At 45.0% G+C, this 25,688-nt stretch overlaps 1 protein-coding gene across 2 annotated transcripts; it reads right to left on the minus strand.

The window, feature by feature from the left end:
• Positions 1-474: 474 nt before the first annotated feature.
• Usp18 (ubiquitin specific peptidase 18) lies at positions 475-25,305 on the minus strand. Of its 2 annotated transcripts, XM_085839988.1 has the most exons (11): positions 25,152-25,305; positions 18,435-18,689; positions 17,249-17,345; positions 15,694-15,839; positions 10,140-10,219; positions 9,759-9,905; positions 9,106-9,198; positions 8,461-8,628; positions 2,785-2,916; positions 2,324-2,373; positions 475-923 (listed from the first exon to the last, which is right to left on the minus strand). In XM_085839988.1, exons 2-11 carry the CDS (start codon positions 18,580-18,582, stop codon positions 878-880), a joined length of 1,107 nt encoding a protein of 368 aa, XP_085696114.1. In that variant the 5' UTR covers positions 18,583-18,689; positions 25,152-25,305; the 3' UTR covers positions 475-877. The 2 variants fall into 2 exon arrangements, with proteins under 2 accessions (XP_085696114.1, XP_085696115.1); XM_085839989.1 differs by lacking the exons at positions 18,435-18,689; positions 25,152-25,305 and adding an exon at positions 18,082-18,421.
• Positions 25,306-25,688: the final 383 nt, after the last annotated feature.

Genomic DNA, 25,688 nt, shown 5'->3' on the forward strand with positions numbered 1-25,688 from the left:
ACTGCTGGTATCCTGACAACAAAGTCTGGAATCGCCCCCAAAGAACGATTTATAAACATGTCCATATCCCCTATTTCCTATTAGCCTTTCTTTCCCCCTACCTCTGGTAGGTGGACTAGAAAGGAGGTGGAAGCATTTAAAAACCCTTATTAAAGTAGGTTTTGAAAATCCTAAGCCAACACAGTACATACTAGTTTTACGCTAGCTGTAAAACACTAAAATACTTCCCTCCACTGTCCCTTGTCAACCCAATTTCTCCTACAAGCACTGATTCCTGTCTGACTGGACTCCCACAGTTTCCCAACTGAATAGGCCCTGTCTTGTCCTGACAGTCATAATCAGGATGATCTAGCCAGACCCGCTGGTGAAATTATCCATTCCAACTGATCAAGATCTATGTAGGGTCATGGCTAGTATTTTAACAATTATATCCATGCATTTTCTTATCGCTATAACAAAATACCTGAGGCTGAATAGTGTACAATAATGTTTATTAGATTCAGAATTTTGAAGGCTGGAGGCTCCAACCAGCTTGGCCCTGGCATGTTGTATCCCCCACATTTGCCTCACAGCGGGGTAGAGAAACAGGAAGAAGAACTATTAGTGCTCAGGAGAGAGATCCCATGAACCGATGATCTCCCACTGGTCCCTGTCTCTTACAAGTGCTGTCACCTAAGCACTGCCATCCAAAGACCAAGCCTTCCGTGTGTGAACTTTCAGGAGACAAACTACATCTAAGCCATTGCAATAATAGTTGTTGCTTATAAATAGGGCTTAATTGTGGTTTTTAAATTATTATTCTCATTGAAATGCAGCAGACATGGGTACAGGAGAGGAGATAAGAGCCTATCCCTCTCTGGAGGTGTGAGTATATCTGTCAGGATCCAGTCTTCGTGTAAACCAAGAGATAGGCCGTTTCCCGCCTAGAAAACAGAGAGCACATGTCAGCCCAGAAAACGAAGCATTCGCAGTGAAACCAAGTGCAACATTGCATCAGCAAACCTCCTGGCCCTTGCAACATGCACCAGCAAACCTCCTGGCCCTTGCAACATGCACCAGCAAACCTCCTGGCCCTTGCAACATGCACCAGCAAACCTCCTGGCTCCTAGGTCAAGCACCTAACACTCAGGTCAATGACCCACCGAGCCATTCCCTCAGAGAGCCAAAATGGTGACATGTATCAGGAGCTATAAATTGACATCTAAATAACATGATGGAAACCTGTGAGCTTTAACTAAATACAACTCCTGTGGTTTACAAACAGATTCAGCCACAGAGCCCATTTAAGTCAGTCATTCATCTATTGTGTGCAGCCTCCTCTGTGCTACGAGGGCAGAGCCACGTGGCTGCCACAGGAGCTGTGTTCCACGGGGCTGAGGACGTTCTCCCTCAGTCTTTACAGAGGGTCTGCCAGTTCCTGCAGTAAATCAGGAAGACACCAGCAGCAATCAGAAACAGAGATCTGGCATCTAATAGAGGTGCTTGAGAGAAATAAGAAAAAGCTGGCAAAAGGGTTGGCAGAGGCTTTCAAACACAATTGCATCTGCCTCTTTAGTTTTCAAGTGAACAAGCCTGCCTCTTAGCTGAGAGCCATCTCTGATCACCTTTTGTGTAGCCATTGTTCCCAGACCCCCAAAAAAAGCAGTCAAAAAAGCTTTACAAAGACTCTTTGGTCTGTCTTCATCCAGCCTTTTATTTTTCTTTCTAGCATCTCCTCTATAGTGATTGGATTTAAGAGGTATTTGTTGGGGTTTACTAAATGCAAGCCACTGCTAGACATAAGGAAAGGAAAGGAAAGGAAAGGAAAGGAAAGGAAAGGAAAGGAAAGGAAAGGAAAGGAAAGGAAAGGAAAGGAAAGGAAAGGAAAGGAAAGGAAAGGAAAGGAAAGGAAAGGAAAGGAAAGGAAAGGGCGGCCCTTTTCCCCTCAAAGAGTATATATGAAATGTGAAAGAGAGTTATATAAGCAAGCAATTAGAACTGTTGTGGAGAAGCAGGCTCAAGATGCAAAGTCAGCATGTGAGAAGCCCCCACAGATCTGCCAAGGTCAGTCTGTAAAGGCTGTGCACAATGGAAAGATAAGCAGGGCTTTGCAACTAGGAAGAAAATGGCAGACAGTACATTTGGACTCCATTACAAACCCATAGACATCACTGAAATCTCAGTACTGAGAGAAGCATGTTGTAGTGGGGAGGTAGGCACGGATGAAGCTAACTGGTTAGTCTGGGGACTCATCAGAATGTAAGAAACACTGAAGCCTTAGGTTCACATGGCGGAGGATACGGAGGGAGTTCATCAGATTTCAAGAACCCAGCCCTTCTCTTACCAGCGGTATCTGTGGTTTCCATAGGTACACTGGACATCCTTCCAGGTGACCTGGAAGTACATAAGGAAGAGGTCAGCAACCGACTGTGTGTTCAGAGTCCCTGGAAAGAGGGACTGTGCTGTGCCCTCTTTCACCTGAAGTAAATCCATTCCTCTCTTTAAGCCTGGTTAAGCCGATCCAAGACAGTTACAACTCTTGTTTAGATAAGTTTCCCACCGAGTCTGAAGTGCCAGGGCACTAAGCCTGGAGCACCAGAAACCTGGGTACTACGCTGAGCGTGTGCAGTGATAGATCAGAAGCAGTTTTCAAGCATAGAAAAAGGACTTTGCACCCCATTGCAAACACCTCCATTCAGAGTACAGAACCACAGTCTTCATGAAGAGGACCCAGGCAGCTCAGGCTCAGGGCTTACAAGAGGTAGCCAATCTAGGACAAGTAACAATGCGGATGACATTTCTCACCCAACAAACATGTGAGTCATTGAAGCAGAACCATTTTCCATCCACGGGATTCCGGATGTAGGCACAGTAATGACCGAAGTCAGCCATCCCAACGTGGGCAATCACGGCAAAGAGTTCATAGTGTATTTCAGACTGGAGGGAGACACACAGAGAGACGGTTCAACTACCATGCCTCCTCTCCCGGACAGTCCTGAACAGAGAGACCCATTCCCTCTGGTGTTAACTCTTTATTTTTGGCTTACTCTAGGTCAGGCACTGGTTCCTCAATGGGCAGAATGAGATCTAGCCAGCCACAAGTGCTTTGTAAGTTAGTAACTGGATTGCAAAGGGGAGCAGGAGGCAGATAGCTGAAACCCAAGTTTCTGGTTGGGGAATTGAGAATATGTTGCTATCTATGAAGTCACATACAGAGCAGCGGTGTTTGGAAATGGAGACAGTGAATTTGATCCCTGGGATTTCTAAGCTTGGGGGAGGGAGGGTGGGAACAAGGGACTCTGTACGTTTGAGGTAATTGATGAAGACCATGAGAATTAATAAGATGACATTCAGGGGTGAGGCAGAGTGGACACAAAATAAATGTGCACAAAATGATGAGAAGAAAAGGCTCCATCAGGGGCAGACGTCATGGGAGAAACCTGGGTAGAGAGATGTGGTGGTTTGAATGAGATGTTACCATAAGTCCTGGGCATTCAAAGACTTGGTCCCCTGTTGGTGGCTGTTTGGGAGGATTAGAAGGTCTGTCTGTCTTGGCTGGAGGAAGAATGTCACTGGACTTTGAGGTTTCAAAACTCTCAGCATGTCTAGTGCGTTTTCTTGTTGTTCGTGGATCAAGATATGAGCTCCGGGTTGCTTTTCTAGCCACTGGCTGCCAGCTACTTCCACTCCACTCTCATGGACTCTAACCCACTGAAACAATATGCCCAAAATAAACTCTTTTTTTTCTATAAGTTGCCTTGGTCATGATATCTTATCATAACAATAGAAAACCAACTAGTTTAGAAATTGATAACAGGAATAAACTATTAATATGACAGTTATGACCATAGTAGGTTTTTTGGAGGAATGTGGGAGGCTCTGGAACTTTGAACTAGAAAAGTGGCTGAATACCGTAAGCAGGGCTTAATGGGTCATCCTACTAGGAGTTTGGAAGTCAGTGCTGCTAAGAACTTTGCAAGGGTCCCAGCTTACAAATTTTCAGAGAGGAAGAATTTTAGCAACTAGGCTCTAGATCTTTAATGTGCTATTTTGGTAAACAATGGGGCTGATTTCTGCCCACACCCTAAAAATGTATCTGAGGCTGAATTTATAAAGCTATGGATTAATATCTCTGGCAGAGGAGATTTCAAAACAGCCTAATATTGATTCTGTCACGTGGTTATTAGGGATTGCTCTTATGCAGGTCTACCATGGCAAAAGAGGAAACAGAGCAGGAAGAAAAACAAAATTACAAATGGGAAAGAAGACACTGGCACACTTAATGTTACAACCAAGGCATGTGATGCAAGAGAGTCTGTACTTAAGATTAGCACCATTAGGGAGGGGCCAAATCTGCAGTGGAATAAGTACCATTAGGGCAAGATCCCACCCAGCTAAGTATGTAACTTGTGAAAGGAAATGGCCTAAGGAATTTTCTAGAAAGAAACAAAAACACAACTGGAAATTCGACTTGAAGGGTCCTGGGTTCATTCCAAGTTGGTGGCCAAACTTAGCAGTGTCACGCTGGCTTTAGAGTCACGAAGGATTCGAGCAAAGAAATTGTGGGATCTTCTGCAGTTTAAGAGAGCCCCTGAGGCCAAGCAAGCAGCATGGAGGCCCTGAGAGTCCATTCAGTGAAGCCTGAGTTGTGTGGATCCTCCAAGACATTAGAGGTGCCAGAGCTGTGAGACATCTGCCAAGACCTAGGTATGGGGATGGAGCCATACAAGAGACAGATGTATCTTGCAGGCAGCAAAGCAAGAGGGGCAGAGTGACCTGAGCCCTTTGACAGAGGACACGGAGCTACAGAGTTTGGAGTTTGCTTTGCTTAGGTTTCAGTCTCTCTTTGGTCCAGTATTTCCTCACTATGCCCTCATTCCTCCACTAATCACGGTGCATATTCTGTGCCACTTTATGTTTGGAGTATGTGACTTGTTTGTTGTTTGTTTAATAGGGAGTTACAACTAAGAGACTACCATGAGTCTCAGAAGAGACTTGTACTCTGGACTTATAAACAGTGTTGAGACTGAGAAAGACCGTGGGACCTTTGAAGTTGTACTAATGCATTTTGCTTTATTATATGACAACAAACCTATGGGCCCCCCCGAGAGCGGCATGTGGTCATTTGAATGAGATGTTCTCCACTTAGTCTTGAGAATTAAATACGTGGTTCCCACTGGTAGCTGTTTGGGGTATGGCCTTGCTTGAGGACTATGTCCCTGGGAGTGGGCTTTGAGATTTAAAAGCACTCTGCTTCCTGTTTGCTGTTTCAGATGCAAGCTCTCAGCCACTGTTTACCTGTACCTACCACCTACCACCTCCATTTTTCCAAAATGGACTCTACGTCTCTGGAACCATAAGCCCAAAATAAATCCTTTCTCCTATAAGTTTCCCTGGTTGTGATGTTTTTATCACAGAAATAGAAAAGTAACCATACAACTGACACCAGGAAAGCAGTCTCACTATCACAGACAAAAGCACCCATTAGAGCTGACAGTAAATCATGCCACCCTCTCAGAACCATAGGAAGTCAAAATAAGAGACAAGTTCTTGTGATAAAGGAAGAGGGTTGAGCCAGCTCACCACATTAATCAAAACACTTTCCATGTGTGCACTCTGCCTAACAGGCTTGGGGCCTGGAGCCCAGGTCCTATATCTCTGCAGCCAGCATGCAGTGTAGGCCACCACAGTTCACCTCCAGTTACCAAGAAGAAAATGTGAACCCACAGCCTACCTCTCCTGCAAGTTGCTAGCACCTCACCCACTTGGAGACATTGGAGGTACCAGACAGCCGAGCAAAAGCACCACAGAGAGGCAGATGAGGAGCCTCCATGTTAATGGGATTGGAGGAGCGAGCAGCCAGAAGGCCCAAAGGTTGCCATGAGCAATAGTAATGGAATACATCATCCTTAAAAGATGGCTACAATTTCTCCCCTTTGCACCATGTCCTATCATAATGTATATTTACAATTACAAAGATATACAATATAAGGTTATAATTGCATGGTGGATAGCTCCATCTAAGGAACTTCTAGTAAGTTCTATCTTCTCAGGAGATGGAAGATGAGAATCCTACCTACTGTAACCTGATCCTTAAAGAAAAATGGGAAAAATGAGATTAACAAAAAAAGGAATAAAATCACTGTCTTAGGGTTTCCATTGTTGTGAAGAGACACCATGACCAAAGCAACTCTTAAAAGGACAACATTTACAGGGTTAGAGGTGCAGTCCATTATCATCAATGTGGGACATGGCAGCATCCAGGCAGAGGGGCAGGAGGAGCTAAAAGTTCTACATTTTGATACAAAAGCAGACAGGAGAAAGTTGGCTTCCAGGCATCTAGGAGGAAGGTCTCTCAAAGCCCACTCCCACAGTGACACACTTCCTCCAACAAGGCCACACCTCCTAATAGTGCCACTCCCTGGGCCAAGCATATTTAAACCATCATATTCACTAATTAGTAATAAATAAATGTGTAACTATTTGTTTTTAAAAAGGAATATACAGGAAAAAGACTAGCTTATAATATATTGTTCTGAAAGTTAGCATCTGGGACGGAGAGTAAAAGCACTTGCTGCTCTAGCAGGTGACCCACATCAGACAGCTTACAACCGTCCTTAACTCCAGCTCTAGAGGGTCTCACATCCTTCTTGTCTCCATGAGCACCTGCACAAATGTAGTGGGCACATATGCATTCAGGCTGTGAGCGCACACACATACATACACACGTGCATACATACACCACACACACATACATACATACACACACACACACACACACACAAATATATATAGGGGCTACAGAGATGACTCAGTGGTTAAAAGTGCAGGCTACTCTTCTAGAGGTTTGGTTCCCAGCACCTATATGGTAGCTCACAGCCATCTAAATCCAGGGAATCTTATGCCCTCTTCTGACCTCCATGGGTACCACGCATGCACATGATACACATACATACATACATGCAAGCAAAATACTCACACACATAAAAATAAAATAAATGAATCTTTGAAAAGTAATGATAAAACAAATCTTTAAAGTTAGCCTCCAAGAAACATGAGAAGTCCTGTGTGTGTGGTGTAGCATGGTGTGAATATGGTGTCTGTGTGTGTGTGTATGTCTCTGTGTCTGTGTGTGTTTGTGGTATATGGCAACTTTTGTTGCAAAAATTTGTTTCAAGGAAGGTAATATCTGGATATGATGATCAAGTTACAAAAAAGGGTTGGAGACTATGGTAAAGCAGCCAACTGCGGACTATAGTGACCCAACATCATCCGAGGAGACTTCAATAAAAAGAGCAGGATGCTCCCCATGGCTTGCTCAGTTTACTTTCTTATATAACCCAGGATGACCCACCAAGAGATGGCACTGCCCACAGTAGGCTGGGCCCTTCCATGTCAATCATCAATCAAGAAGATGCCCCAACAGGCTTACAAATGGATGTAGTCAGTTCCTCTGCTGAGGTCAGCTCTTCCCAGGTAGCTCTAGCTTGTGTCAGGTTGACTTGACACAATCAACCAGGATGGTTGAGCAAAAGAAGAGGCGGGAATGGAGGTCAAGACCGGCTGTGGGTGTGTGATTAGTCAACTGCTGGGTGACAGATGAGGGCTGGTTATACATATCCTATAGTGAAATCCTTTTAAAACAGAAAGAAACGTAAATGCACTGCACAGCCAGACTGAGCAGGAAAGCGAGGAGAGCAAAGGTGAATACTGCAGAACACGGACAGACACCTAATAGGAAAAGATAAGCTGCGTATTTTAATACTGTGGTTCCAGAGCACGAACAGACAGACTGATCTAGCAGAAGAAACAGCCCAGCCTCGGAGCCACGTGTGTGAGATTCATCGCTTGCAAATGTAGCATTTCCCACTTCCAACCCACAGTAGGGAGATGGCCCACCGCTGCTGCAGAACCACAGAGGTTTGATCGTTAAATATTGCTCAAGAAAGAAAGTGTGGCTTGGGCTGGCGACTGGTCAGCAGGTGAAGGTGATTGCCGCCAAGACTGATGACATGGGTTCAATCCTCGGGACCCAGGTGGTGGAAGGAGAGAACTGACCTCCTCCCAAAAGTTGTCCTCTGGCTCCACTCATGCCACACACACACTAACAAATAAGTAAATGCAATTTGATTTTTTTTAATCTTTAAAAAAGAAGAAAAACAGAGAAGGATGCTCCTTTGTGAATCATTCCAAGCTGCAGTTATTTCTCTACTGTTGTATATAAATATGTTTGCTAAATATGGCAAACCAGGGGTCTGGGTCCCTGGATGGGAGCCTCACCCAGGAAGTTTGGCCCACACGATGCTGGTCCATATCACCTCACAGTCTGCGGAGTTACAGAGCAAGTCTTTGGCATGGGCTTGCTACTTTCAACTATAGCACTCATGGGTGAGCATGTGCAGCAGCTGAGAGGGACGGACGGTTATGTCAGAAGATCACAGACTCTGCTGGGGTAAATAAGGGGTGGAAGGCAAGCCTCACCTGTTCCTTGGTATCACCGAGGTCTTCCTCGGTTGGCAGAACCTGACTGAAATCCAAGCTCTGAGGGAAATTAACTGAGTGACAGATCTTTTCCGTCCTCGAATTCCTGGCAGAGAATCTCATGAGGTGAATGGTCAAGGTTTGGGGCAGATGAGTCAGCTTCAGAACCTGAAAAGGCAAAATCAGAATGAAGATGAAGTCTTTGGGCACAGGAGACGGGCAGCGTCAGAGCAGTGTCAGCAGAGGCTGGCAATGTGCTGGTTCCCACACGGGAGCGGCAGAGCAGCTTCAAGACTCGTGTGACTGAGTGTCACCCACCACACATCTCCACAGAAAGCCTCTGCTCAGGTACAGGAACCGTGAGATGTACTCTACACATCTCACCCTAAGGGGAAGGCCCTACCTACTGTTCTCAAACTCTCTCCTCTTGTCTCTAAAAAGTTCTTCCTGTCCCTCTCAGTGACAAGGTCTGAGATGCTAAGTCTGAAGTTGTGCAAATGAGAAGCCCAAGGACCCCAGGTACCCAGATTCCCTATATCAGCCATTATAAGACGCCCTAATGGGTCTGCAAAGACTTGTCAGGAAACCCCACAGGGCAACCCCAGAGGGCAACCCCAGAACAGCGCATCTGGATGTAAGCAGTACCTGTTTCCAAGGCGTCTTCTCCCCACAGCTCTCGCAGCACATGTCGGAGCTTGCTATCTCTTTGGGCTGGATGAAACATCTCAAGGCATCCTCCTGCCCCGCCCAGGAGAACAATCAAAAAATAGCAATCATGTTTCCCATCTCAAAGACAGCCCTTTTCCCCTGCTAGTGGAAACCCAAGCTACCCTTTGGTCTCCACTCCCTGTAAGTGGGCACATGTGATACATGGGGCAGAATTTCAGAAAGTACCCACGGGAGGGAGGAACAAAACTGGAAGAGGCTTGCCGGAGGAAGAACGTGAAGAAAGCAGAAGAGGACAGAAAAAGGTACCCTCGCCCAAGTCAAAGGAGAGATTGGCCCAGAGTATACAAGTGAAACACGGGCCACTTTGTAAAAATTGCATTACATTTTTTTAAACTGATTATGGTAGAGAGGCATGTACACATGCCAAGGCATAGACAGGGAGAACAAGAACTGGTTCTCTAGTTCCCTTCTTCCACCATGTAGGATCCAGGGATCAAACTCAGGTCACGATGCCGTACCATCTTGCTGGCCCACGAGTTATGTTTACAAAATCCAAGGGTAGGTGATAGAAACAAGGGGAAAACCGGCCACCTCGGGATTCACCAAGTCACCAACAAGGAGTCTCTCACCAGGGTTTTCAGAGGCTTTGCGTCCATATCAAAAAGAGGAAGAGAGAGTGTGAGCAGTTTGCTCCTCCTGCTGCTCTCTGCTGTACAGCCCACGCAAATCAGGGACTCCTGCGTCCAGATGGTGAACAGGCCCTGCAGCCGCTCTGCCTGCAAGAGAGAGCAAGGAGGTACGATGACCCGGAAGCCACTTTAGGTCAGGGTACGTGGGTGGTTTGTTTGTTTGTTTGTTTGTTAGACAGAAGCTCTAGAAATGGCTGACACAAAATTTTGTTCCTCCCGCACATAAAGATGAGCACCAGGGAGCTACGCCCAGCACACAGTAGTGGAGCACGTCCCAAGCAACATCTCACATCTCTGACGTCTCCAGATCCCAGCGCTTACCAAGTCTGTGTCCGTGATCTGGTCCTTAGTCAGGTTCCAGATTGTAAGGTAGAGTTGGGCAGCATCGTGCTGGACAAACACTGGTCAGGGGGAAATGCAGTTAGTAAGGAGACGGGACACCAGCCGCATGAACACTCAGCGCTTTGTCCTTTCCTAGATTTCCCTCGTTTCAAAAACAAAAACAAAAACAAAAAAAACAAAAAAAAAAAAAACTAAATGAAAACTTAGCTTGGTGTTGATTCTTTTTTCAAGAGTTTCTCTTAGAACTAAGGTCATAGGGCCACCACTTTTTCTCACCATCCTCTCTCTGTCAGCGGACCGACAGAACCTAACTATTTTCCTCCCGGTTTTTTTTTTTTTTTTTTTTTTTTTTTTTCTGCTGAGCTCGTCCGCCCCCTGGTGGTAAGTTTTATTCACATCACTAGAAGCAGGGCCTCCTGCTAATCTGGCCAGGTTTCCGCAAAGGTGCCTGAGTAAATGAGCAAAAAGGCCATGGAAAATCCATGGAGTTATATGATCCTAGCAAGACGAGCAAGAGCTTTGCAGGGAACTGCCTACCTGCCATATTAAGTAGGCCTGAAATCGGAAACAAACACAGCTGAATTTAATGGTATTGGTCTCAAGACGTGGGGAATCAGAAAAGTCGAGAAACGCGCTGTGGACTGTTTCACAAAAGGGCAGACTGTGCCGGAATGCAGACATTTCGGGCCAAGGCAGTTTCTCAGAACACGCCTCATCTCCACCACAGCACTGTCATCCCTTCATGATACGCATCACAGCACAAACTTGATGCTCTTGGTTCTCGTTTGATTTTGACCTGTCCTGCTTCTAAAATGTAAATTCCCTGTGGGCAAAATCTATGGCATTTCCGTTGCCTTATGCACATCAAATCTACAATGATGAATGTGAATATACCAATTAAATTGAATTTATTAATTCATCTATATAATGAATGCCAACTCAAAAACAGTCTATCAGACGACTCAAAAAAGTCTGTCAGATGGTTTAAACTGATTTAGCCAGGGAATTATGCAGATTTCCTGACACAGAGCTAACACTGATGTAAAGAGATTGGATTGCAGTGCTGTAGTGGTCAGTTTTGTCTTGTTTTGTTAGATTTATTTATTAATTTTGTATGTGTAGATGTTCCACCCATATATAAGTATGTGTAATATGTGCATGCCTTGGACATCATAAGGGGTCATAAGAGGGCATCTGATCCCCTGGAACTGGAGTTACAAATGGTTGTGAACCACCACATGGGAGAAGGGAGTGACACCTGGGTCCTCTGCAAGAGCAACAAGTGCCTTTAACTGCCAAGCCAACTCTGTAACTTCTAGGGTGGTCAGTTTTAATTGCCAACTTGACACAATCAAAAAACACCTGGGAAGAGGGTCTGAACTGTCTAGAATGAGTTGGCCCGTGGGCAGAACTGCAGGGGTTGTCCTGACTGTTTTAATTGTTCTGGGAAGACCCAGCCAGCTTACTGTGAGCCGCACTGTTCTTAGGCCTGGGTCCTGGATCATATAAGCATACAGAGAATAAGCCAAGCATGAGAAGAAAGCAGGCCTGCACTCATTTTCTCTGAGCTTGGGTATGATTTGCCCAGCTGTTTCAGGTTTCTGCCTGCCATTCCAACCTCCCTGCTATAACAGACTGTGCCCTGGATTTGTGAGCTAAAACAAACCCTTTCTCCCCCAAGTTGCTTTTCTTCAGGGTATTTTATCACCGTGACAGAAATGAAAGTCGGACGGTCACCATCTGCAGTCATTATTTTTAACCTCATCAGGGTTCCCAGAGCCAAGAGTCTGCAGTCCCAAGGATACTTGTCTGTCCCACTGTACACTTCACGCTTGAGGGCTTTATGTGAACCAAAGAAAATGTCCCTGGGAATCTATATTCTAATGGAGGACAAGTTCTAACTGATCATAATTCAAACAAGAATAAATGGTCCCCTGGGGTGCACAAAGCACTATGGGAAGCTTAAGAAGAGTGGGAGTATAGATGAGATGGTTACACACTTCTAGGAGCCTGTTTCTTCATACAAGCGATTACATGCTCCCAAAATAAAAACAAAGCACAGACAAGATAGTTCAGGGAGTAGAGGCCTTGTCTGAGCAAGTCCGAGGGACCTGAATCCAAACTCTGGAGTCCACTGTGTCTGGAGAAAATCCCCCAAAGCTGTCGTCTACTATCCATGTACATGCCATGTCAAACACGCTGTGACATGCATGTGCCTGCCTGGGCTAACATGTTTAAAACAATAAACACAGAAGTAAATAAATCTTAAAATAAACGTAAAAATAAAGGCCATGTGTGTCAAACCCACATTTAATTTTCCTCTAAGACTTGCAACAAATTAAGAATATCCTTTTTTAAGGTAGGGGTAACTGATCCACCAGATACTCAAATGCCAACAGAGACATTGGCTGCTCTTCCAGAGGACCTGGGTTCGATTCCCAGCACTCACATGATGTCTAACATCTGTCTGTAACTCTAGTCCTAGGGGATCCAGCAACCTCTTCTAGCCTCTAAGAGTACCACCTACCTTGGTACATGGTACACAAAAATACACGCAGGCAAAATACGCATGATCATTACAAAAAAATTAACAGTTCAAAAATCAGGATCTTTTTAAGAATCATGAAAAACTATGCACCCTAGTGTCTCCAAAGGAGCACAATAACTTTCTAGCGGTGGTCCTCAAAGGAAAGAAAACTAATGTACTGTATAACAGAGAATTCAAACACATCATTACAAGGAAGTTTAATGAGATGCTAGAGAATTAAAACATCAATTAAGTCAGAGAAACCATTATGTAAGTGAGAATTCATCATACATAAAGATAATAAAGAGAAATCATGACACTAATGAATTTAATAAGTTAAGAAAAAAAAAACACCATAAAGACCCTCAACAGTATTGATCAGACAGAAAAAAATTCTCCAAAATTCTCCAAAAAAACATGTCTTTTGAAACAACCAAATTAGAAAAATGAAAAATAAAGAAATTAAGAAAAATTAAAAGCAAAGTCTATGGGACATATTGCACACAACTAATAGGAAAACATTCATAATACAGGTGCTATAAGAGGAGATGGGAAAGAAAGGGCGCAGATAACCCACCAAATTAATCAATGACAATTTTCCAAGTCATTGCAAATATAGATATCCAAGTCCAGGGAGCTCAAAAACCTCCTAACAGATTTAGTTAGAAAAGATGTTCTTTAAGGCAAGAGTGTGATGGGATATACAAAGTCCTGAAGCAGCAGCAGCAACAACAACATACCAACCACAGATATTATACCCAGCAAAGCTATCTCTCAGAAATGAAGACAAAGGTTTTCCAAGGAAAACAAAAACCTGAGGAATTCTTCACCAGATTGGCCTCATGAGAAATGCTTATAAAAGTACATGACAGGGGCTGGAGAGATGACTCAGCAGTTAAGCACACCGACTGCTCTTCTAGAGGTCCTGAGTTCAATTCCCAGTGGCAACATGGTGGCTCACAACAACCGGTAATAGGATCAGATGCCCTCTTCCAGTGTGTCTGAAGAGAGCAACAGTGTTCATTAAATAAATAAATAAATAAATAAATAAATAAATAAATAAATAAATAAAATAGTTAAAAAGGGAAAGACAGTGTACCTTTGTACAGAAAAGAAAAATACCTCTTTACAAAGATGAACAGGAAAAAAAGAAAGATATTGGTGTGATGGCACATGCCTCTAAGTCTAGGAAACAGGAGGCAGAGACTAGAGGGCAGGAGATCTAGGTCAACCAAGCTACACAGGGAGCCTGAAGTGAAGAAAAAAATGGGAAAATGGAAAGGGAGGAAAGGAAAAAGGAATAAGAATTATTCAAGCAAGTACAGAAATTTTACATCATTTTACAAGAGCATGCCTCCGCTACTGGTGGTAATATTTAACGTAAACCGGTTAAACTTAAAATACAAAATACAAACCTCAGCAATGCAATGCCTGCAAGAAAGTCACTTTACCAGTAAAGATACACAGAATGAAACTAACAGGCTGAGAGGGTCTAACAAGAAAACAGAAACAAAGGCAGCCAGCAGCAGCGACACCTGGACTGGCAAAGCAGACTGAAATCCAAACACCACAAAAGGAGACAGAGAAGGTCAACATGTAGTAAGAAAGCAGTGGACTCAACAGAGAGGTTTAACAGTTGTAAACCCATACACTCCCAAAAGTGAAGCACCCAGTTATATACGGTAAATATTCTTAGGTCTGAACACAGACTCCGGAACAGTAGCACTTGGGATGCTTCAACACCCCTACTTTCAACAATGGACAAATCATCTGTACCATAAAAATCAACAACAATGCTGGTGAGATGCCTGGCTTACCGTGGAAAAGCACTTGCTGCTCAGAGGCAGCAGCCTGACTGTGACACCTAGAACCCATAGGACAGGAAGGAACCAATTCCCGGAAATTCTCCTCTGACCTCTAGACACACGCTGTGTATACACCTGCTGTATGTGAATACACCCTCACTCACACACGCATCGCACATATAAGCATAACCATAATAAACACAATTTTAAGTCTTTTTAAAACCAACGACGAGTTAAACAACTCGATAGGCCAAGTAGATTCAACAGACATTTACGGAACACTTCAAATGGAAACTGAGGAAAAGGCTCTAGCATTCTGCTGCATGTGGTTCATTCGATTTATTATATATTTTATAAGGAGGAGAAGAACCCAAGGTCGAGGCTACTGAGTCAGGTCCTCAGACATTCTAGTTCCATTCTGTGGCTGCGATAAAACCGTGACATAAGCAGCTAAAGGTTTATCTGGCTTACACTTGTAGGTCACAGTTCATCACTGAAGTCAGTTGAGGCAGGACCTCAAGCAAGAAATTGAAAGAGAAACCATGGAGAAACGCTGCTGGCTGGCTTGCTCTCCAGCTCCTGCACAAATGTCTTTCTTATACAGCCTGGGACCACCAGCCCAGTGATGTGTGTGGGGCACTGTGAGCAGAGCCCTCCTACGGCAATCAACAGTCAAGTCAGTCACCCACAGACACACCTACACACCAGTCTAATCTAGGCAATCCTCCTTCTCAGGTGATGATTGGCTGTGTCAAGTTGACAGTTAGAAGCTAACCAGGACAAAGGACAACAGGGAGGATTGAAGGCTGTGCTTTGGCAGATGTACGCCTGGCTTTAGGCAACAGTGTTTAAGGAGTTTAAGGAGTGTTTTAAGGAGAAATATTTGCTAATTACCCAGATGTGATCATTAGACATGGCATAAATGTATCAAATACACACACCACACCCTGAAAATAGCTAAGTGCTGGGCTAGTCTCTTAAAGCCACTTCAAAGCAGTAAGCTTGATAAAAGTCATAATAATAAAAAAAAAAATCATGTGTTAAACTTTTTTTTTCAAAAGTAAAGAGCTATTTCGGATCAACACCAAAACTTCTGATGTTCACTCACTGCCCATCAGCCCTCTCCCTTGCTCTTTCCCTAAGGCTCCTCCCCCACCCAACCCTGTATCAGTGGGCAGGGGGGAGCTGAGAGGACTCTTACACGGCACGTTGTATTTCTGCAAGCACTGAACGAGCTCTGTGGGCAGCACGGCTTTCTGTCGACTGTCCTGCATCTTCTCCAGCAGCAAAAGCAGCTGGAAGGGGACACTTCTCTTCTGTTCTTCTGCACCCCGAGGCACTGTTATCCTGCCGAGTAAGAACAGCCAGGCAGCTCAGACCCATCACGCTCCAGGCCAGGAGCACGCTGAAAGCAGTTAAAGAATCCCTCCCGAAGACTCTCTGTGTCCTTGTCATTCTCTGGGTTAAGTCGGAGCGATGGGAATGGCTAGATTTATCAGTGTACTTGGTGACTCGGAGACTGGCGTGTGCAGAACACCTCACTAAGAGGGAGATCAACACAGTCCCCAACTAGGCTCAACCATCACATTAAGGAAGGACAGCTGCACCTTATGCTGGACCAGCACTAGAGAGAGCAGGTAAATGTCCACCCTGAGGTCTACATACGACAAAAGCAAATACTCAGTCAGGTCCCAGGAGGAAAGGGCAGTATGGCAGGTGACAATGTTTTGCCAGTAGTGCATTTACGTACAGGTGACTCTCACTTGCTTTGTGGAAGAAGAAAAAGGAGAAAGCATGAAGCCAAGTAGAACCACTGATAAAAATGTCTGCATCTGTTCACTTATATTACGCCACTGACTTTCTCTGAAGTTAGCCTGGCCCCAACTCCAGACCAGTGACTGTCACCCATGGTTGTACTTCAAAGGGATCTGCGGAGTCTTTTTCTTTCTTTTCTTTCTTTTTTCTTTCTTTCTTTCTTTCTTTCTTTCCTTTTTTTTTTTTTTTGGTTTGGTTTTTTTTTTTTTTTTTCAAAACAGGGTTTCATTGTGTAGCCCTGGCTGTCTTGGAAATCATTATAGATCAGGTTGGCCTTGAACTCAGAAATCTACCTGCCTTTGCCTCCCAAGAGCTGAGATTTAAGGCATTGTGTGTAGGGGCTAGAGAGATGACTCAGTTAAGAAAATTGGTTGCTCTTCCACGGAACCCCTTCTGGTGGCTCACAGTCCCATGGAATCCAACTCCTTCCTCTGGCTTCCATGGACCTGTATGTGATACACAGAGATGCATGTAGGCAAAATACCTACCCACATACATAAAACAATAAAATAATAATTTTTGAAAAATATATTTTAAAGGAGGCACAAATGACCCATACTACCTGAAACCAAATGGAGGTGAGGGCCAGTGTGTGTGTGTGTGTTTAAACTATAAATGAGGCTATCCTGCTGAACAAAATACACAAGAAAGGAGCTTTTCTTAAGCATCTCTGAAAAGGTTGGTTGGTTGGTTGGTTTTTGGTTTTTTTGTTTTTCGAGACAGGGTTTCTCTGTATAGCCCTGGCTGTCCTGGAACTCACTTTATAGACCAGGCTGGCCTCGAACTCAGAAATCCACCTGTCTCTTCCTCCTAAGTGCTGGGATTAAAGGCATGAGCCACCACGCACAGCATTGGAAAGGAGACGTTTAAAAGTCAAAGTCACTGTGAGTGAACGAACATTCTAAACCATGAGTGGCATGCACACTAGCAAGCAGTTGTACCTCTTCAATATCATTCTGAAGTCCATGTTCATCATGAACACTTGAATCAAGGAGTTAAGGCAACACGTCTGTCCGATGTTGTGTAAACCAACCAGTCCTACAACATGAAGAGGAAAAAAAATACTGAAGGCAAGACCCAGCACTGAACAAATTTCAAATGTTTTTCTGGGGTCTACTAAGAACATGAGAGCCAGAGAAATACCCTCACAGACACAAAGACTTTACCAGGGAGCTTGCAAAGGATCTGGAAAGGAGCTAGGGTGCAACGGGCTTTGAAAAGTTAAATGAGTGACAAGCATTAGTAATGCTCTAGAGAAAGGTGACATCACACGTTGACCATGAGCAACACAGCAGTTGTTAGAAGAAAAGAAACACTGAGAACCTATGTGGGGAGCTGTTGCTTCCTGAGTCAGAATGGGGGTCGGCGTGGCTCAGAGAGAAGCACGGTGTCCATCTGGTCTACAGTGGGCGCCAGAAGAGGAGTCCCTCAGGCCTCTCCACAAAAATAAAGGACACTGCTAGACAGTGGTGGCACATGCCTTCAATCCCAGCACTTGGGAGGCAGAGGCAGGTGGGATCTCTGAATAGACCAGTCTGGTCTACAGAGTAAGTTCCAGAACATCCAGGGTTACACAAAGAAACCCTGTCTCAAAAAAAAGAAAGAAAGAAGAGAGAGGGAGAGAGAGAGACAGAGAGAGAGAGAGAGAGACAGAGAGAGACAGAGAGAGACAGAGACAGAGAGAGACAGAGACAGAGAGAGACAGAGAGAGAGAAGAAATGAATGAAGAACAATAAAGGCAGCTGTGGGGAAGACTCACCAGCCCTAAACTTACCTCAAGAGGAGGATACACCTTACAAGGATATGGGAAAACCAAAAATAACATCTCTGTGCTACATCAGCAGTCAAGCTCCCACCCACGGGCTCAGCTGACCCCAGAAGATGAGAGGCTGAAGACCAAGAGAGTATCCCAGATTTCAGAGTTCTAGACAAAGCTTCTCAGACAGGTCAAAGCAAATGGTTTCGGGGGCAACAGATTTCAGCTCACGAATCAACGTGGGGGGGGGTGCTTCTTTAAGCACACGGAAAGTCGCTAGAATGAAGCTAATGTGGACTGTGCCACTTCCAAAACAGAGAGTGCACAGAGCATTTCTACACAGTGATAGAGAGGGTGAGGGCTGTAATGACCATGAGGGCTGTCCCAGGCACTGCAGAGGTCTCTAGACAGCACTCTTTTCCTCTTCATGATCCTCTCTTCCTCCAGCGCTGAGTACTGCTGCGGCTCAGCCACAACTGACTGGCAGGGTTTCCTCAGGAGCCCAAACCCCTTGCCCATTAGTGATCACACTCAAACTCCGAGGTTGGGACTGGCAGGACTGGAGGTCAGGAGTCCACAACTTCACTTCCAGGCAGAGTCTACACAAGCCGGAGACAAATGACCCTCTGTGGGAACACAAAGCAACAGGTATCAGTAAGATGGGGGACCATGTGGCCATGGTCTCACTTGCCATGAGGAAGACTGGTTAAGGCAGCTATGGACGGGAGTTAATGATGAGCTGAACATCCCAGCTCTCCCACCCTTTCTTTCATTCATCCTTCCTCAGCAATGGGTGGCCACGTCTAACACTGGCCTCTCCTTCCTCCTGGGTTCTCTGTCTTAGCAAATGGTCTGGACCAAAACCTGATGGTCTCCTGGCACCTCACTCTCGATCCTTAACAGCTGGGAAAGGTGTCCACTCCACTGGGTAGAGATTGCTCATAGGCAGATCTCTTACTCTCTACAGCCTTGACCCCCTGGAACTTGCCTGCAGACATCTAAGGTACTTCCTGGAGAAGCTTGTCCCATCCTCAGGAAGGCCTTGGTGCCACCTGTCCTTTAAGCTCATCCCTTCCCAGACCCAGAAGACAACTGAGTCCTTTTCACCCAAACCAGGGGTTTGCAAGCACAAGGTCATATTACAAATGAGGAAATGTAATACTATGAACCCCAAAACTCTTATTCTTACTTCCTCCTGACAACAAAGACCTTGGCCACCTGTAAACTCTCCCCCAAAATTCTTTGGGATTCCCAGAAGTCTCACATATGTTTGAAACAAAAGTCCCAACTGCTGACAACCCTTCTTGCTTGCTCCTCTCTCTGTCTCTGTCTCTGTCTCTGTCTCTGTCTCTCTCTCTCTGTCTCTCTCTGTCTCTCTGTCTCTCTGTCTCCCTCTGTCTCTCTCTGTCTCTCTGTCTCTCTGTCTCCCTCTGTCTCTCTGTCTCTCTGTCTCTCTCTCTCTCTCTCTCTCTCTCTCTCTCTCTCTCTCTCTCTCTCTCTCTGTCTCTCTCTCTCTCTCTCTCTCTGGTGTGCTTCGGCAGCTGCACAGCACTGCCAGATGCAGCAGCCAGCTGGACAGAGCACGCTGGCACCTTCAACTATGGATACTGTGAAAGTGGAAAACACCCAGCCATCCTTAAGGGCCACGTGTCATTTGATTTCCCAGTTCCTTCTGAAAGGGTTTCAACTTCTGCCTGCAGCTTCCCTCTCATCCCCCGCATAGCCACAGGTCTAATCTGGAGCTCACAACTGTACTGTTTCCTCTGTGTCTCCTTCTCTTTAGCCAGAGCACACACACAACAAGAGAGTTCCTCTGTGTTTCTCTTTCCCCAGCAGGCAAGGAAAACAAGAGGCCTGAGAGCCCATTGGCTATGGGGCCCTAATCAGCCGGACTCGGCTAGAACTCTCTTAATTAGATTCTTTTTTTGAGAGAAAGACTGGTATTGGGGGTCTTCCTTGATTTCCTTCCATCTTATTCATTGAGGCAGGGTCTCTCAGGTGAACCCAGGGCTGACCCAATACAGTCTGGTCTAGTTAGCCAGCTTACTCCAGGGATTCCCTGTCCCCCACCTTATGAGCACTAGAATTTCAGGGAGACCACCATGCCCACCTAGCATCAACACAGGTGTAGGAATCCCAACTCCTGTCCTCACACAGTCTGCATTTATCTAGTATATAAATTCTTCCTGTCTGTGTGTAGATTTGTGCTCATGAATGCAGGTACTGTTGGAGACCAAAAAAGGGCTCCAGATTCCCCTGGAGCGCAAATAACAGGCTGATATTAGCTACCCAAATCAAAACTCTAGTCCTCTGAAAGAGCAGTATGCACTTGAATCCTAGGCCACCTCTTCAGCACCAGAACATAACATTCTTAATTCATGTCTTGTACCAGTTTACAATCTGGCCAATGGAGTATAAAAGGAGCCAGTCAGAACTCAATGGCTTAATGAGTAACCTAAGCCTGGTTGTGTTTATAAGGGTGTATTTCATGGAAAAAGTCAGACTGTAGCCAAGTTTACTAAAGACAAGAAGGTAGAAGGGTATGGGAGCTAAGGGTATTAGGCCAAGCATGTTGCTAAACACCAGTAATTCCAGCTCCTGTGAGGCTGAGGAAAAGGAATAATAAGTTTGGGGCCAGCCTAGGCTACAGAATGACACCTTATTGAGACCTTGTTGAATCTTGATGCAAAGAGTAAGGTAATATGGGTGGTGTGAAAAAGCTGGTTTTCTGGGGAAAGGGGATATGGGTAAGTTTTATAGAGCATTTTAAGAAGATTTGCATAAGTAAATTTGCATAAGTAACTCCAAACAGAAAATGGAAGGAAATACCAACAGTGAAGAAAGTTACTAACTGGTAAGCTACCAGTCGTGGCAACCCAAGTGAGACCATGATATGATGTCATTTTACACGATCCTTTTGGGAACAGTCAGTAATTCTGACAGAATCTGATCACCACACACGACAAATGTGCTGAATTGAGAATACACTATGCCTTTGATTATAAAAATCCAGTTGAGGAGGGTGTGTGGTGGAAAGATGTTACTCTGTAGCCAAGACTTGCCTCAGCCTCCTGAGTACTAGAATAGCAGGCAACAAGGCCACCACACCCAGGAGGAATTGGTACCATTCCTATGTGCCAGTTAAAAATAAAATGTCTATTGAAAACTTTTACTGAGCTAAGTGTTGGAGAGGGGAAGGGTAAATAGGATTTTTTTTTCTTTTTAAATTTTAGGAATGTATGTGTGCACACACACATGGATATGTGCTTAGGAATGTGTGTGTACACACACATGGATGTGTGCCATAGCACATACACAGAAACCAGAAGACAGCTCAACTGAGTGGGTTCCGTCTGGGGGTTGAACAAGAGCCCCAAGCTTGTGTAGAACACACCTTTACTTGCTGAGCCATCTTGCTGGACCTAAACATGATTTTTAAAGATTAGAAGTTTTTGTTGTTATTTATTTATCGAGCGTGTGTGTGTGTGTGTGTGTGTGTGTGTGTGTGTGTGTGTGCATACATGAATTCCATGGCTCACAAATGGGGGTCGGAGGACAACATGTTAGCCAGTCGTCTCCTTCCACATAGGCCCCAGGAATCAAACTCAGGTTGTCCGGCTTGGCAGCAAATGCCTTTACCCACTGCCATCCCATGCCAGCCTCCTAAATAGGATGTTTTATATGCTACTATGAGACAGTAATAAAAAGGCCCAAATCAACTGAGGAAAAATTTTCATATCATCATCTTTTAAACTGAAATCTAATGCCAAATTTTCTCCCTCTCCCTCCCCCTCCCCTCCCCCTTCCCCTCCCCCTCCCCCTCCCCCTCTCCCCCTCCTCTCTCTCTTCTCTCTCTTCTCTCTCTCTCTCCATTCTCTCTCTCCCCTCTCTCTATCTCCTATCTCTCTCTCCCTCCCTCTCTCTCTGCCTTTACTGTTTCTCTCTCTCTCTCTCTCTCTCTCTCTCTCAGTTAGCTAGTTTGTTTGCAGTGCTTGAGATGAATCTAGGTCCTCTGGAGTGCTAGGCAACTGATCTACACTTGAACTACATCTAAAACCCTGTAAAGAAATTCTCCAATGTGTCCTTGGAGACATGTGAAACACGATCATATCAGCATGGCTTGTATTATACAGCCCACAGATAACGTGCATTCATCAATGGCTGTGGATAGGCTACAGCACATGTCACAACAGGCTGAATCTCAGAAGCCAAATATTTGCTCAAGGGAGCTAGAGAGATGACCTAGCCTCAGAGTACTTGCTGCTCTTACAGAGAACCCAGGACCCACATGGTAACTCAGAATTCCAGCTCTAGGGTCTCTGAGGGTCTTGTTCTGTGTGATGCACACACACATGCAGGCAAACCCTGGGGCACATAAATCAAAAGTAAATAAATCTTTTAAAAACAAAACGTCTGCTCAGAACAGCCAATCACAGGACTGGGGAGATGACTCAGTCTGTAACCTGAGTCTGACCCCCTAGAACTCCCATAAAAAAGCCAGTTGTGCACACCTGCATGTAGTCTCCAGGATAGGAAGGCCTGTCTCAAAAAACAATGTAGAAAGCTACTGAGGAACTACAATGAAGGTGACCTCTGGCCTTCATGCATACATCCACATAGACAGACACAAACACACACAAATATTCATACGTACACTCACACACAACACACATACCACCACCACCACGAGAAAAATTCGGAAAACATTATTTGATTTCTTACTATATATTCAAACTTAATGTCAATGGAAAATTGTCAATACTTGTTTATGGTAAAAAAAAAATTCTAAATAGAAAGTAAAAATCAAATTTAGATAACTATTTTGTGGGGAGGCAAGGGCATGAGGCTGGAGGAAGGTGGGTTGTTGCTCGGAGGCAGTTTGCTTTGGTGGCAGAACAAATACGGGAGGTTTAGTTTACTGCTAATCAGTTCATTATCTGGAACTCAGAGTTAATAGCTAGTGAACTAACGGACGGATGGACAGACAGATGGAAGCAGACACGGTCTAGCTTTGGCCTGAGGGAAGCAGCTCTCTCACTGGGCAGAGCACACACACAGCTCAGGTTTGGGTAGCAGAGCCAGCGCACGGAGGGCAGGCAGGTAGGCAGAGCACCATGAGGAAGGAAATGGAGATGTACGATGGTCGGGCAAGTGGGCAGACAGGATGGGGCTGAACCAGGCATACAGCTGCCAGCGCAGAGGACGCTGCATTCCCAAACTCACCCACTGATTCGAGGCCTGCGGGCCCCAAAGCAGAAGACTACCCCATCCTTGCTGAAGCTTGCAATGAGGAGCGATGGTGGGAATAACCACCAGGCCACAGAATCAGCAAGGGTCTCGAGAGCAAGAGCTAGTGAGCCAGTGACACAATACGGGAATTCTGGGTGGTGAGTCCCTCCCTAGCTGTTCACACATTGGGGGTCTGGGGAGAGCAGTTCCCAGATAGAAATGCCCGATAAAATTCACAATGCCAGCAATATCTAAGTAGCCTGGTCTTCAAATCTTCTGAGACAAGCCCTGGTATTGTAATCCCCTGGCCTCAAACTTTTGCGCACAGGTGTTTTTAAATAGGATCTCACTATGTAGCTTAGGCTAGCCTCAGAGTCTCAGCAAAACTCCTGCCTCGGCCCCTCCAATGCTGTGATTACAAGTGTGAACTGAAACACCAGATCCAAACTCTAATCCCCTGCCTCATTCAGCCTTCCTAGGGCTAAAATCCCTGGGATTTCTAAAGGTATGAACTACTGCTCTGGGCGTTGCCCTCATTCTTAACAAGCTGCTCGCCTCTTCTGAGCAGTGATGCTGTAACAGACAAAATCAGATCTCTCCAGAGGAAACCCAGACTAACACACTACTTGGGGCTCCTCTGGCCCGTGTGGGATGATATGCATTAGCCTGTCCTTAGACATATTCTCAGCCTGGAGATGCTGATACACCTTTCACGTGCCCATTGGGGCTCTGGCCACAGCCCAATCACATGATACACTCAATTGGGAGACAACGTGATTTTCTTCCTTATAAACATAATGTTGCGTAAAAGTGCCAAGACCATGAAGCACGGTTTTCCAGAGTGAAAAAAGAAGAAGAAAGAGAGAGAGAGAGAGAGAGAGAGAGCAAGCAAAAAGCTCTCTCTCTTCTTAAAGTCTTCTGCTAGTGCGTAGTGAGTCAGAAGGGAGCATACACCTCACCCCCTACGCCACTTTCTGCCCAGTTAGTTCTTATGAACAAAGGAGGTGACGGTATTCAAACACACAAAGGACACTTCACAGGAAACATTCTAAAAATGTTCTGAAATATTTGCCTCACTTTTTGAGTTAATTCTAAAGATATTAAGTATGAAATTAAGTTGTAACTTTGAAACACCACAAAGTTGGACTTCCAGGGAAGTTGGGGGGGTTTTGTTTGTTTGTTTGTTTGTTTGTTTGTTTTTGTTTTTTCTTAAAGGTATATTTAGCTTTCTTTACAGAAGATGGAAAAACAAGCCAGGGAACAGGTCTAAAGCACCCTGACTTATGATACTGGACAAAAATCTCTCCAGTTTCTCAGTCCACTGATTTCTATTTTAGGAGTTTCTCCTAACGTGTGATTGAGTATTTGCACAAGAGCATAAACATGATATTTGTTGATAAAACGTCTATCCCAGGAAAAACAGGACCGAACCTAAATGTCCATGAGTTATTTAACTAAATCCACACTTCTCATACAACGCATCAGTTAAAATACTGGTCTAGAAAGGCACGGAACAAGAAGCAAGATACAGAGCAATGTTAAAGACATCCATTAGAAATGTTTCTGATAACGTATGCATAACAATGATACTGAGTTGCAAATTAAGAGAAACAACTCTACACATCTGCATTGTTTGAATTTTTAACAAGCCACTTTGGTAATTACTTTTTTAAATTAAACATAAATCACGACTACAGTCTGAATAATATATATGCTTGGGAAGCAAATCCATTGGCCCAGTATATACATGCCAAGAATACAGATCTCCACTCTTTGCAGAACCCAAGGAAATCATCTGGAGATGTATAAGCAAAGTTCTGGCGGATAAAGGACACTTTCAAAGTTAGCCCCAAACTTGCCTCAAGCACGGAGTCAAGCCAAAGAGTGAAGACCGAGCAGGATCTGCAAAGGGCTACAGAGGAGGACGCCGCACCGCGGAGCAGAACAGTCTTGCTGCCTCCCAGCCTCTCAGCTCAGGAGTGTCTGCTGTCCCCTAGGCACAGCCGCCTCCAGCCCCGCCCTGGCACTGCGGGCCAAGCCTTCTGCACGCCTGGCCACGCCCCCCTCACCGCCAAGCTTTCGTTTTCCCCTAGATCCAAAGGAAAGCGAAACTCAGGCAGCGGGCGGGCGGAGCGGTTGTGCGCGCCCCTACGGAACCCGCAGTCGCCTACACCAGGACGCACTGGACCTAGCCCGGTAACTCCTGGATACGCGCTCTTTTTTAATCTGCAATGTTAAGATTGGAAATACTCACAGTTGCTGTACCTTCTGCTCTGAGAGCCAGCAGCAGATAACTCCCTTGCTGAGGCTGTCCCCAGGGGGTAAGGAGACAGCGATAACATTTACTTCATCTCTGTTAATTGCCGGGCTCATCCTTAAACACTGAAAATAATTTT

Source organism: Mus caroli, unplaced genomic scaffold (assembly GCF_978045245.1).
Source record: "Mus caroli unplaced genomic scaffold, Mus_caroli_1 scaffold_7, whole genome shotgun sequence".
Lineage (NCBI taxonomy): Eukaryota > Metazoa > Chordata > Mammalia > Rodentia > Muridae > Mus > Mus caroli.